The sequence below is a fragment of the Aptenodytes patagonicus genome, chromosome 3 (genome assembly GCF_965638725.1).
Source record: "Aptenodytes patagonicus chromosome 3, bAptPat1.pri.cur, whole genome shotgun sequence".
Classification (NCBI taxonomy): Eukaryota; Metazoa; Chordata; class Aves; order Sphenisciformes; family Spheniscidae; genus Aptenodytes; species Aptenodytes patagonicus.
This window is the reverse complement of record NC_134951.1, coordinates 273,216-286,485: the sequence shown is the minus strand read 5'-3', so window position 1 is coordinate 286,485 and position 13,270 is coordinate 273,216. Positions and strand designations below refer to the sequence as shown.

The following is a 13,270-nucleotide window of genomic DNA, read 5'->3' as shown; positions in this document are numbered from 1 at the left end:
CTCGGCGGCGGGCGCGGCGTGTGGTGCTATTGGCGCTGCGGGCCCCCGGGGAGCGGCCGCGGGATCCGTGTGCAGGGAGCACTGGGGCGGAGGGCTGACGGTCTTTGTGCCCCACCAGGGGCGACTGCGGCGACCTCCCCCGCTGCCCCGCCAGGCACGGCTCCGCTCCGGGCGGCCGGAGGGCTGCGGGAGGCCTCGCCAGGCCCCTGAGCCGAGAGGAGAGCTCGGTGAGTCGTGTGCCGGTACTGGCAGCCCCGCTGGTGGTTCTGGCCGTCCCAGCGCCGCGGGCCCCCGCTCTGCTCGGCAGCGGAGGGGCAGCGCTGGCCGTCGGCCTGTCCCGTCCGTGGAGGAGACGGGCCGGGGCCTTTGCCGGCGGGGAAGGGGTAGCTGCCCCTGCCCAGGGACAGCGGTCTGCAGGGAGCGCTGGCGGGGTTGGGGGTCCCTGCCAGGCAGCCGCTGGGGTGGGGGGTCTGTGCAGTATCAGAGCGAGACACTCAGGACCCTGCCCTGCAGAGCCGTGGGGGACAGCAGCGCCTTGTGCAGAGGAAAGGGCTGAATGAGCAAGGTGTCTGGGTAAGGCAGCTGCAGGAGGGAGATAGAGACAAGCCGCTGGAGGTGGAGGGTTGAAACGGCTTTTCTGTGTGTGCCACAGATGGTCTTGTAGAGCTCCAGAGGCTCTGGGGATCCTGGCAGAGTGGGGCTGAGTGGTCCAGAGCCCGCGTTGCCCTGGGACGAGAGGGCAGGGTGGGCAGACAGGCTGGAGAACGGGCATGCAGGAGGATGCTTGGGTAGCGATGAGTGGCAGTGCTCCAGTCTTTCACCATCTTGGTGCTTCCAGCACTGAGATCCTTTCAGCCTGGATGAGGGATCTGGGCCTTTTGGGAATGCAGAGAGGGATTTGCAGTCCTGCCTGTGGTCTGATCTCCAGAGGTGACTGAAACCATCCTTCGGAGATGCCCACCGGGGTCCTGCTCCCTTGTACTGTCCTGGGGAGTGGAACAAGTCTAGTCATGGATCAGGTTGCCCAGAGAGGTTGTGCGGTCTTCGTCCTTGGAGGTTTTCAAGACCCAACTGGCATAAAGCCCTTAACCACAGTGCTGACCCTGATTTGGGCAGGAAGGTGGACTAGAGACCTCTTGAGGTCCCTTTCCACTTGAATTATTCTGTGACAGTGGTGATCCCCATGGGAACTGGCTGCAGAGGAAGGGGAGCCCAGCTCCCCACAGTTCTTCTTGGGGAGGAGGACTCCTGGTTACCCTGCTCAGGGACTTGTTTGGCCCATCTCCAGGGATGGCTGGTGTGCCGCTGTGTGTGTTGGGGGTAGCAGCCCTGCTCTGGCTCAGCCATACCTTGTACTTGTCCTTTCTGATGCCTAGGTCCCTGCCCTGGATGTGGTCCCCATCTACAGGACTCGTTCTGCCTTCTCCATGGCTCCGTTAACAGAGCTGTTTGACATGTCCAGGCGACCCTGGGTGTGTGAGCTGCTGCTGTTGAGCCTCGTCACGGATAGTTTTTGTTTATTTGCAGGTCCCTGAGGAAGTCGAATGTGTTGGACTTTGTGGCAGTCCCAGGGGAGCCATGGCCATGCCGTGTCATCAGCAATGATTCCCCGCTGACAGGTACCTCGGGGCCAGAGGATGGGGCCGCTTAGATCCCTGCCGGTGCTTCTTTGCTTGTGTTGTGCAGCCCCGTCCGTTTAGTCAAGGTTGTCACAGTCCCGGTGCAGGAGCGGCGCAGGCCTGGGGTGTCTCCTCGCGGGCTGGCCCCGCTGGTCAGACAGCTGATGTCCGTGGTATTGGCGCAGCCGTTGCTGCTTCTGCTCTGGCTCCTGCTGTTCTGCCGGGCAGAGTCCGTGGTGACGGCAGCAGTCATCGCAGACAGTAGTCCCACTGCCCTCCCCCATGTTTGAGCATGTTCCTTCCTGCTCTCCTCCTGCAGTACCTCCCACTCTCTAACAACCATTTAAATCCAATCTCAGCCCAGTTTTCATGAGCTCTTCAGTTACCACCTCACTGGAAAGTGCTTTGTCACCTGGTTGACACGGTACAGCACCTTGCTCGTTCCCAGCAGAGCAGATGTAATCAGACTCCTCCATCTTACCTGAGCCGTCACTAATATCTGTCTCTTCCTGTGCCAGTGCTTCTGCTCTTCTAGCTGTGCTCAAACAGAAAAAACAGCAGAGACTGTTAGAGGTGGAGGGATGCAATGATGCTGTGGAGTGTGTAAAGTGTAGGGTGCAACTTTTTGGGGTATAGATAAGGAAAGAGCAAGGAGAACAGTGGAGGGACTGACCCTGCTGTCAGGAGGGATTATGGTGTGGCCCCAGACTCATGTGAGCTCTAAGTAAGGGAAAATTGACATGTTAACCTCCACTCTCCTGTAATCACCTGGCTTCTGGTCACTTAATTAACTGGCTCTTGGGTCCCTTGGCTTGGTTGTCTCTCCTACAAACTCAGCAGCAGCTTGGGTGATCCTGGTTCAGCACCTGGGATGTGGGGAAGCACTGGTCAGAAGTGATGGCTCCCCACAGGCTTCAGGTCCTGCCGCCCTGGGTTGCAGGGTACGTGGAGCAGCTCTCTCCTCCCGGGACAGTGCAGGATCCAATCTTTGTGGAGGAAGCACTTTCTCTGTGGCAGTGAGATGTTCCCTGCTCTCCTGTGAGCTAACCCTGAGGAGGAGTAGTGAGTGATGGCAGTTTTGATTTGCCCTGAGTTTTCCTCTGGGCTCCCTCAAGCTAGCCATTGCTAGGAGCTTCCCGATGCAGGCTGGGCTAAGGAGCTTGTGTCTGCACCGGCAAGTGCTGGCATCCAGTCGGACCAAGTCTGTGGCTCTTGGGCACTTGAACTCCAGTGGAAAGTCAGAGCTTCAGCCATATGTCTCCTTGGAGAGGAGAGCCATGGAGACTCGGGGTGGTGAGGGGTGTGATTATTGTACTACCCTGTGTACAAACTGGTTGTCACAGTGTTCGCCACTGCCTTCCTTGCAAAGACCACTGTCTTCCCCGCCTTGGGGAATTTGGGAGGTCCTGTGTCTCTGGACTTTGATGCTGAACTGAAGGAGACAGGATGGGGCAGAACAGAACTGGCTCAGGGGCACGTGGGTGGCTGGAGATGGGCTGTGGTTGCATTGCCCAAGCTCAGCGTGGGACTGGTCAGCCTCGGCACTGTCACCTAGGGCCTTCGGGCCAACGTGGGGACGGGGCTGGACATAATGGCTGGGGGTGACCATGGTCGCACTGACCAGGCAAGATGTGATTGTGGGAGCTCAAGGTCGGGTGCTTTTGTTCTTGCCTGCGGCCCAGTAGGAGGGAGCACGTCAGCTGGAGATGTTGAGCAAGGACAGGGTCTGGTTGTGTGTTCAGTTCGGGGGATGGCTGTGCTGCCATGCGGTCCAGGTGCAGCGCTTGGGGGTGTAGGAGGTGGGCAGTGTCCTGGGCCCTGGCAGGGCTCCACTGGCAGCTGTGCCTGCAGCTGGCCTGGAGCTCACTTGCTTGCCGGATCAGGGCGGGCTGCTGCGCATGCTGGGCCGGTGCACAGCATGCGGGAGCTGTTCCGTGAAGGAGGAGGCAGATGCAGGAGCAGAGAGCGCCAAGCGCCCTGGTCTGGGCTGTGGGCTGTGACCTGCCAGAGGAAGGAGGATCTGGAACAGCCCCAGCCGGGGCAGGAGGCTGAGGTCTCATGCTCCAGCTCCCAGCAGAGCTCGTGTCAGGGTCAGGGCACTGCTGGCAGGGCTGGCCCCGCTGCCCCAGACCCACAAGGATGGCTGGCTGGGACTGGGCCAGCCTAGGGGCTGTGAGGAGCACTGTGGACTTGTCCCGGAGCTGCTGGGGTGTTTTCTGTGGTGCAGCCATGTGGATGGTCCTGGGGTCCAGCTGGGCAGCAGGGCCTGTTGGCAGGGTGGTAGCAGGGTCTTGTGGGTGCCGAGGGCCCGTTCCCATGTCCGGGGCCCAGAGCTCACTCTCATGTGCGGTTCCTTTGCAGACTGAGTGGTGCCGACTGCAGCTGGAGATGGTTCAGCTGTTGCCTGTGGGTAGGATGCCGGCTCTGAGGCCCAGGTAGGAGCCTGGCCATGGTGGCCGCACTGGGGCTGGCACCTCCCTGCTGTCCTCCGTAGCCCGACAGCAGTTGGCTGCCACCCTGACGGGCCACCATGGAGCAGCCCACGCGGATGCCCGGGCCCCTCCACCTCCTGGGCTTCTTTGGGCGGAAGCCACAGGCTGTCAGAGGGGAGACATCGCCTGAACCAGAGCCAGAGCCGGAGGAACCTGAGATGTGCATCGCGCTGCCCCTGGGTGAGGGTGGGGAGCTGGTGGAGTGTCCCCTGTGCCTGCTGCCCCAGCCTCCCGAGGCCTTTCCCACCCTGGCCTCCTGAGCCCACCACTCGTGCTGGCCCTGCCTGGAGCAGTACCTGCGCATTGCCATTAGCGAGAGCCGTGTGCAGGTGGCCTGCCCACACTGCCCTGCTGCGCTCCAGCCCACCGATGTCCACCGCCTCCTGGCCAAGCCCACCCTCTGTGACAAGTACGAGGAGTTCCTCCTGCGACGGCTGCTGGTGGCCGACCCCGGCACCCGCTGGTGCCCCGCACCCGACTGCAGGTGACCGGCTGGCCCCTTATGCGGAGCCGGGAGCAAGGGGACAGTGTGAGTCCCCCCTTACCACACCAGTAGAGGCGATGGGCCTCCCCAGCTGGTGCACAGCAGACTGCGCCTGTGTCCTGTGAGCCTTTTCCAGGCTCGATCCCTTGTGACTTGGTCCCGTGTGGGGTTGTGTCTGCTCAGAGAGATGTCCCGTCCCGTCCTGGCTGCAGAGCTGTGTGTCACTGCCAGGGTTGGTGCTCTTGGCCATGCCTGGCCAGTCTACGAAGCCCCAGGAGAACTGTGTGGGTGCTGGATGGGAAAGGCTGTGCTGCAGTCTGAGCTGGTGGGAGTGTCTCCTGGCTCTCCTGAGCAGGGGCTGGAACTCTGGCTCAGCGTGGAGCTGGGACCTGCCACTGCATGGCCTGGCTGTGCCGGGGAGGGGAACAGCTGCGTGCTGTGCGGGGACACAGGGAGGGCCGTGGGCACTGCTGGCCCCCCCAGCACTGACTGCCTTCTCCCCACAGCTATGCTGTCATCGCCTACAGCTGTGCCGATTCTCCCCACCTCACCTGTGGGCGTGAGGGCTGTGGCACTGAGTTCTGCTACCACTGCTGGCAGCCCTGGCACCCCAACGGCCCTTGTGAGCCGGTGCGGCTGGCCCCTAGCCTGGCCAACTCTGCAGCACAGCTACTCCACCCGGAGGACTCAGCCCATGGTGAGACCCTGGCCCAGGGTGGGAGCAAGCAGGGCAGGGATTTGGCATGGCCAAGTGGCACAGTTGGATGCCTTTGTACGTTCCTGCCTGCAGGGATGCTGGAGCCAGGACCCAGTGGTCCCCACTGTCTGCCTCTGTGGAAGCGTGTGCCAGGATTGCTGGGGGTGTGGAGTGGGACCTTGCTGTGCCTGGCTCACCCTGACACCCATGGGATGGGTTGCAATCCTGGGACAGGGTGTGGGGGTGGACCTGCACTGTCCTGTCCTGCCTCCTCCCCGTCCCATCTCATCTCATTCCCCCTGCCAGCTGAGTCTGAGGACATCAAGGTCTGTCCCCGCTGCAGTGCCTTCATCATGAAGATCAATGATGGGAGCTGCAACTGCATGAACTGCACGGTTTGTGGCTGCCTCTTCTGCTGGCTCTGTCTGCAGGAGATCTCTGATGTGCACTTCCTGAGATCAGTGCACGGCTGTGGGGCCACTGGGAGGCATGGGGTATGCTGGGGGGCTGGGGTGGAGGGGCTGCCAGGAGCTGAGGTGTGGTTGGAGGAGCTGCCCCTGGGCTGAGCTGGGGGTGCTGTGACGCTGGGCCGGGGCTGGGTCCCTGCCAGGAGCTGTGGGGCTAGGATGGGGGGCAGCGAGGCCCTGCTGAGAACCACGGCCATGCACAGCCAGGTTTGGGGCTGGCTGGGCTGTGGGGCTGATTGGGGGGGAGCAGAGTGGTCTGTGCTGCTGGGTCTGGCAGGGCTGGGGGCCTGGGGCTGGCTGTCAGCACCCCACAGGTGGGGGTCCCAGGTGGCAGCTGGAACTCAGTACTGGGAGGGGGGAATCTGGCTTTCCACTTCACCAGTTGGCCCATGGGTCTCCCCCCAGCGCAAGGGCGGGCTGTGCTGGTGTCTGCCTGCCTCTGCGCAGGAACCGTTGGCCCAGACCCACTCTCCCTGCAGCCCCTCTGGCTGCACCTTCTGGGGGAAGAGGCCTTGGTCACGGACCCGGAAGACCCTGTGGCAGCTGGGCATGGTGCTGGGGGCGCCTATGGTGATCTCCCTCGTCGCGGGCATCGCTGTCCCTATCATTACCATTGGGATCCCCATCTACATGGGTAGGAAGGTACTGGCAGGGGGCCCTGGAGTCCCCATGGTCCCGCTCCCCACTGAGCTTGGCAGCCCATGGCCTCAGGCCTGGACAGACACCCAGTGTTCACCACTGCCCACAGCATGTCCCTGTGCCACTCCTGAGTCCTCACAGCCCCTCCTTGCGGGGACCCTCTCTGCTGCCCACCCCAGCACCCTCCGCCAGTGAGGGTACTCTCAGCCTGGAGAGGTGGGGGTTGGGGTGGGTGAAAGGAGGAAGGGGTCTGGGGGTCCAGGGGTGTTTTCCAGGGACACCTGAGCTGTGGTGGTGGCACTGTCATGGCTGCCTGTCCCTGAGGAGATGGAGGGGGTGTCCCTGCATCTGTGGCTAGAGCTCTGCCAGGGCTGGGAAGAGGCCCCATCCCTGGGGACTGTGTGCTGAAATCCCTGCAGAGCCCTTCACCTGTCTTTGTTCTCCTCGAGGTGCTGGGCCAGAGCTGGAGGAGCAGCCTGTTGGGGTGCCAGCAGTGCCTCTCTGTCACCAGCAGTGTCCTCCTCTCTCTCTTTGTGTCCCCCATCATAACAGCTGCCACAGTGGGTAAGTGCGCCAGGCCAGGGTTGAGGGCACTGCCCACGTGCTGGAGAGAGTGGGGCTGGGGCCTGGAGGCTACTGCAGCAGAGTGTGTAGGCTCTTGGCAGGGGGAATATCTGAGACCTGGGACACTGGGGCTTTGCCCAGGGGGGCAGGCCAGCCAGGACTGCCGGTGGGGGCCGGGCAATAGCTGCCTGTCTGCCTGTAGGAGTCGGCATGCCCCTGATGCTTACCTATGTCTACGGGGTGGTGGTGCTGTCGCTGTGTCGGAGCCGCTCAGGGTGTGGGGGCAGCCGCAGTCCACCTGGGGATCTCGGTGTGGTGGAGCTGGAGAACCTGACCAAGCATGAGTCCTGCGCTGCCGTCCATCTGCTGGCCTGTGCCCTCCATTGGGCCGCAGGGGCCCTGGTCCTGCCTCGTGGCTCTGGGGCTGTGACACCTCCAGAGCCAGGGACTCCCTGTGGACCCCTGTTGGTTCTGCCCCAGGTGGTACCACGCACACCTCTGTCCTTGTGGGGAGGCTGTAGGCTGGTGTCCTGGGGGAGGCGGGTGCTGTCCAAAGCAGTCTGGGAACAGCTTGTTTGCACCCCCTGCCAAGAGCCTGGTGGGCCATTCTGCTCCCTGCTCTGATGGGGAGCGGTCCTTGCAGACAGGGGGCTCAGTGCCACCTCTCCCTCTGCCAGTGAATGAGCTGTGGTCGGTGCTGCCCAGCCCCAGGTGGGGCGAAGGACGGAGTCCTGGACACAACCACCTCCTTCCCCAGCAGCAGCTATAGCCCGCGCCATGGGGTGGTGTTGAAGGAGCAGGACAGCCAGTCAACCAGCATGGTGGCCCTCGCAGGGAGCATGCTGAGCGAGGGCCAGGACACGTCCTACAGGTGAGCCGGGGCTGCTGTGCTGGGGAGGCGGGGGGAACTGGCACATCCCCTTCCTAAGTGCCTTCCCCACGCCTGCTATACCGGGCAGGGATGTGGCGACATCCCCCTTTGGGCTGCTGCCCTCAGGCCCTGTGTTTGTCTGCAGGGAGGGCATCAACATTGAGGTGGAGGTGTCGATCGAAGCAGTGCCACATCATGCCCGAGAGCAGAGCCTGTTCAGCGGACTGTCAGGGCAGAGTCTCTCTGGGGACTCCCTGGGAGGCACCAGTGACAGGTGCAGCGCCGTGGGTGTCCCCACAGAGTGAGGGGGACTGTGCAGCACTGAGGGGGGAGATCTTCTATCTGGGAGCTCCCACCTGGGCTCCCACCTGCCGCTGACACAAAGATCCCATGGCCTCCTGTGGCAGAGCTGGTCACCCTCTGCGGGGCACCACCAGCCCCATGAACTGGGTCCTGGCCATCCCCAGACTGGGTGGGCACTGGCTGCACTCAGTGCTGCCTGCACCCTGCGCCCAGCCCCATCCACCCTGTCCCCAAAGGCAGTCTTGAGCATTGGCACGGCTGGGAAATAAAACTACTTTCTGAGGGTCTGTCTGTCTCCTGCAGCGCAGCCATCCCCCTGATAGCACAGCCCCATCACAGCAGGCTATGATCTGTGATGCATTCCCCTGGTGGGTACTGCAGGAGGCCAAGCAGGTGGGGTAGGGTGGGCCTAGCCCCACCCAGGTGCAGGCAGTAGAGCAGACGGGGGGGACAAGTAGGGCCAGGGAGCGGGGGAAGAGTGGGGATATTCCCTTGTACAAACACCCCAGCAAACTGAGCGCTGCAGCTGCAGGACCAGCGCAGCATGCGGCTGGCAGCTGGGAGGGTGGAATGTTGCTGCAGAGCCTCAGCCAGCACTAGCAAACCGAGCAACTCGGGTAGGGGCTGAGCCCTGCCCCAGCTGGGCCAGCTCCTGGTGCACAGTGTGGGGCACCCATGGGTCCTGTGTGCTCCCAACTACCTTACTGGGGGCAGCACATGGCTTCCGGCAGACGGACCATGAGTGTGGTGCAGGACAGCTGCAGCTGGGGCCCAGAGCAGCCCCTGAGGGTGGGAGGCCATGCACTGCGCCGGGGCAGAGCTGGGGAGCACACAGGTCTCACTACAATGGCCTGTGTCTGTATCTGCATCCCTGCCTGCCCCTGGCTGCTCCGGCAGTGTGTGAAGGGGTCCCAGGGCTGTTGGAGAGGAGAGCTGTGCCCTGAGCCAGCTGTGGGTGATGCTTTAGCATGTAGAGTGCCACAAGATGAGGACTTATCTGGATCCTTGTGATGGGCACCTGCTCCAAAGCAGGAGAGAAAACTATGCTGAAGGCTGCCTCCAGCACCCGGGCTCCCACAGCTGCTCCCCTCCCTGGTGGCACTGGGATTACAGGGGCCCCACACAGCCCTGTACTCCTGCATGGGGTAGCCCCTGGCTGGGGGCCGGGGTAGCCCCTGGCCACCATCATAGCTGTGGGGCTCCATGTCCTGCATTGGCTTCCCTCCCATACCCCATGGGATGCTGGCACGGGCTGCAGGGCACCCGTTTCTACATGTGGATGAAGACAAGGCAGTGGCAGCCAACCTGGTGCCTCCATGCACGGGGTGGTTGTGGCCTCCCACCCTGCCTGTGGGCAACCAGGCTGCCCCTGAGGAATGCCCCTGACAGGCTGCGGTGTTGGGGTGGGGGCAGCTGCCCCTGCCCCCAAGCTTCTGGGGCCAAGCAGGTCAAGATTGTGGGTCCTGATCCCCACCAGGGATCCATCCTGCAGCCAGACCAGCGTGGAGGGACCTTGTGGTAATGCCACAGGCTGTGGGTGGGCACCCTGAGCCAAATGGGGTGCGCGGTCTCCGGCAAGTGGGATCCTGCCTACAACCAGTCTGACGCCACTGCAGCATCCTTGGGAGAAAAAGCTGCTTCTGAACATTTAGCTGCTTAACATTTAGCAGAGTCTAGCAGCATCTTGCAGCACAGTTGCAGGGACTGGTACTGACTGGCGTGGGTGGGTGCTGCTTACCTCATCGCCCTTCCCCAGCTGTGTATGATCGCATGATGTTCCACACTTTTGTGATTCACTGACCCAGCACATGATGGGTGTGGCTGCTGTGGTGCCTGTCTCTCACTCAGAAGTTATCAGGTCCCCTCCCTGGTCCCATAGCTGACACCTGCCCCTCCCAGGTGCTTTTGCCCTGGAGATGCACAGGTGCACTCACACCCAAAGCCAACCAGGACTCCAATGGTCCCATAGCCACCCTCCTGCCACCTCCCCCCCATGCTCCCATACCCAGAGCTGCCCTTAGAGACCCACTTGTTCCCTTGCTCCTACGCCCCATCACCTACTGCCCAGCTGGTATGGCTGCTCTTTGCTAGTGCTCACACACACATGTGTGTTCACTGCTGGCACCAGACACTCCCCTGCCCCCCCTGCACTCACATGGAGGAAAGTAAGTAGTTGAAGGTGAAGTTTAATAAGGTGGCAGAACAGACTGTGGTGATCAGGCAGAGGGCATGGCCAGACTCATACTGATTAGTCCCTGCTTACATACAAATAGACCCTCTTATTCCCTTATCCCTCTATTTCCCACACTTGTTCCTCCCCAAATCTCCTAAATCCCTCCCTTTTCCTGCCTTTGGTTCCTCCTCTGAACATCCCATAATAAATCCTGTACTATCCCCAAACGCTCTTTCCCTGCATCCCATAATGTGTCCTGCACCCCTAGGCAGCCACCCTCTGTGCTCACAAGGTGATCCAGAGAGCTGCCATTGAGGCATGGTGATGGGTTTCACACCTGGACCATGGGGCTGATGGTTCTCCTGGGACAGCCCTGGGGGAATCCAGGGAGGGTGTGTCTGTGATTTGGGTCCCCCCCCCACCTGCTCTTGTACCTCTTCATCCTTCTGGATTTTTGGACATTGGCCTTTGAGGGGCTGGCACTTCTCTTCTGATGGGACTGGGAGTAGCTGGGTCAGATTATTAATGAAATTACTCCTGCTGTTGTTTCTTTGTGCCTCCTTTGTGTCTGCAGCTGAGCTTATCACATCACCTTAACAGCCTGGGCTTCCTGCTGCCTTCAGTAACCAATCTCAGACCTCTGGTTTCTCCAGGATTTGTCCCAGGCCACACCAAAACCTGGCTCCCAAACCTCTTTGCCTACTCACCAGCAAGTCCAGCTTGATGTTTGCGGGCGAGTACACGAGTACACAAGTACACACTGAGGTGCACGTTCCTCCTCAGCACGCATGCATGCTGCTCTCTCCCTTTGCTAGCACTCAGACCCACACACCCCTGTGCACAGTAGAAAGAGCCCACACACCCAGGAAAAGAGCTAGAAAAGAAGATCACTTTGTCATGATCCATTTCCCCCCCACAACTGGGCCCTTTTATGCCTCTTTCCCATGCTTGTTCCTCCCCCCTCCAGTCCCTCCCTTCTCCCAAACAGCCCATAGCAGTCATGCCTGCCCCATGTGCCCCCCGCCCTGGCATCCCACAGCAAGTCACAAACCCTGTGGGCAGCAGCCCCTGTTGCTGCTGGGAGGTGTTTCCCACTGACCTCCGTGGACCTCAGGCAGCCCTGGGTCTGACCATCCTCCTGGAGGGCCCAGCAGCAGCTGGGCCAGGGGCCTCTGCTGGCTCCAAATAGGTCACCAGGACCCCTCCCCAACACAGCTCCTTGACTCCTTTGCACTCATGGAGATGAGCTGTCATCACATAACCTGCCAGGCAGTCTTAGCAAAACTCATGATTCTATTCTTTGAACAGCTTCACTAGGTTAATGAAAATAACTGTAGATATAAGGGCCTTTGATATAGCACATGACATACCACAAAGCATTTTGATTAAAAATTGGCATGATAAAACATCAACAGAGCACCCAGTAAATGGTCTAAACCCAGTTACATCTCAATACAAATTACTAATGTGAGATCACCACTAACCAGAGTCCACAGAGACTGGTGCTAAGTCCTATATCAAAAACTTTAATGACCAGGAAGAAAGTTTAAAACCAAACCCTCTCAAGACTGATGCCGTGCAGCAGGAACGAGACAGCAGGCACACAACAATTCAGACAAACAGCATTTTTAAGTCCACTAAGTGAAACTGCCTCTTGGCTTAGCATCCCAGGGCGCTGCAGCTCCAGGCACTCCATCCAGGACTGGGATTTACTCTTCTGCATGAGGCTCTACAGCATCCTACTGTTCCTGTTCTAAAAAGGATGTGTGGAAACTAGAGGGACTTCAGAAATAACAAATGCTTTTAGGACTGGAGAAAATAATTCTGCTCATTCCTGTTGATAATTAGGTCTGTTTATTCAAAATTTGGAAGCAACTTGGCTAGTGCATTCATAGCAGGGAGGAAGTACCAGGTATCAAGTTGCCCCTTAGCCAGAGTGAGACAAACCTGAAGAAACCCACTTTTGCAAAAGAAAAAATTCTTCCTGGGTGCTTTCCTCAGGCAGCACCATTCTAGGGGAACACATCAGCTCATCCAGAAAGTTTCTGAGCGCAGAAACAGCCAGCCTGAGCAAAAAGTCTGACTGCAGCGCCTGCATGTTTGTGGCTCCAAACTCCCAACCCTGCACAGGGCTGCAGGAGCCCAGCTTTGATGATCCAGAGACCAAAACAGTTCAGGTCTGGACACATCATCACTGGAAAGCCACTAGACACAGGGCCTTAAGCCCAGGGCCACCAGGGAAGACGCTCAAAGATGACACAAGATGCACGCATCTAAGCTGGGCAGGCATGGGCTGACTGAACTGCAGAGGCTAAGACAACAGGCCGGGACCAGGAGGGTGGAGTTCGACTTCAAAGAGGGAAGACTTGCAGTGCAAGGCATTGCCAAGGGCACTCCCCCATGACACAGGAACCCCAGAGCAGCTGGAGGAAGGTGTGCCAGGTGATCTGGCCTGCAAACCTCATCTGTGCTTTCCTGTGCTCCATACCATGCCAGGTGGAAGGTGAAGGGACACAGCAGCAGGGAGTAGCAGCTGACCTTTCCATCGGTGGTTTATAGCCCAGGGACTTCGCTCCTGTGGGAGCAGCTGCAGTATCAACACACATTGTACAGGCTTTACACCATCCAGCACACCAGGCAGGAGCTGCCTCTTATCACACCTTGAAGAGAGCATGCAGCTAGATGGGGTGCAGCATGCTGTGGGCAAGTTAGCTCAGGAGCATGACTGGTACCCCTGTCCCTTCAGCAGACACAACTTGTCTCCTGCTCTGTGTGCAACAGACTGTCCTCAGTTGAGCCATCTCTGGGTAATGGAGAGGCAGCAGCCCCAAGCACTGCAGCAGGGGCTGGCACTCTGCAACCACATGGCAGAAGCCAGCTGCTTCCCATGAGCTGCAGCCACATCCCCGACAGTGCCCTGAGACACCAGGGACAGACATTCTCCTTCCCATCCCACCTTCC

General features: G+C 60.1%; 1 protein-coding gene across 1 annotated transcript; it reads left to right on the top strand.

Moving 5' to 3' along the window:
* The first annotated feature begins 39 nt into the window (after window positions 1–39).
* LOC143157626 (E3 ubiquitin-protein ligase RNF19B-like) lies at window positions 40–8,423 on the top strand. The gene is given in 11 exon segments (XM_076332415.1): window positions 40–227; window positions 1,528–1,619; window positions 3,981–4,595; window positions 5,102–5,292; window positions 5,599–5,753; window positions 6,222–6,401; window positions 6,848–6,962; window positions 7,165–7,311; window positions 7,640–7,683; window positions 7,685–7,833; window positions 7,979–8,423. Coding segments are annotated over 9 exon segments (1,587 nt in total). The 5' UTR covers window positions 40–227; window positions 1,528–1,619; window positions 3,981–4,149; the 3' UTR covers window positions 8,139–8,423.
* Window positions 8,424–13,270: the final 4,847 nt, after the last annotated feature.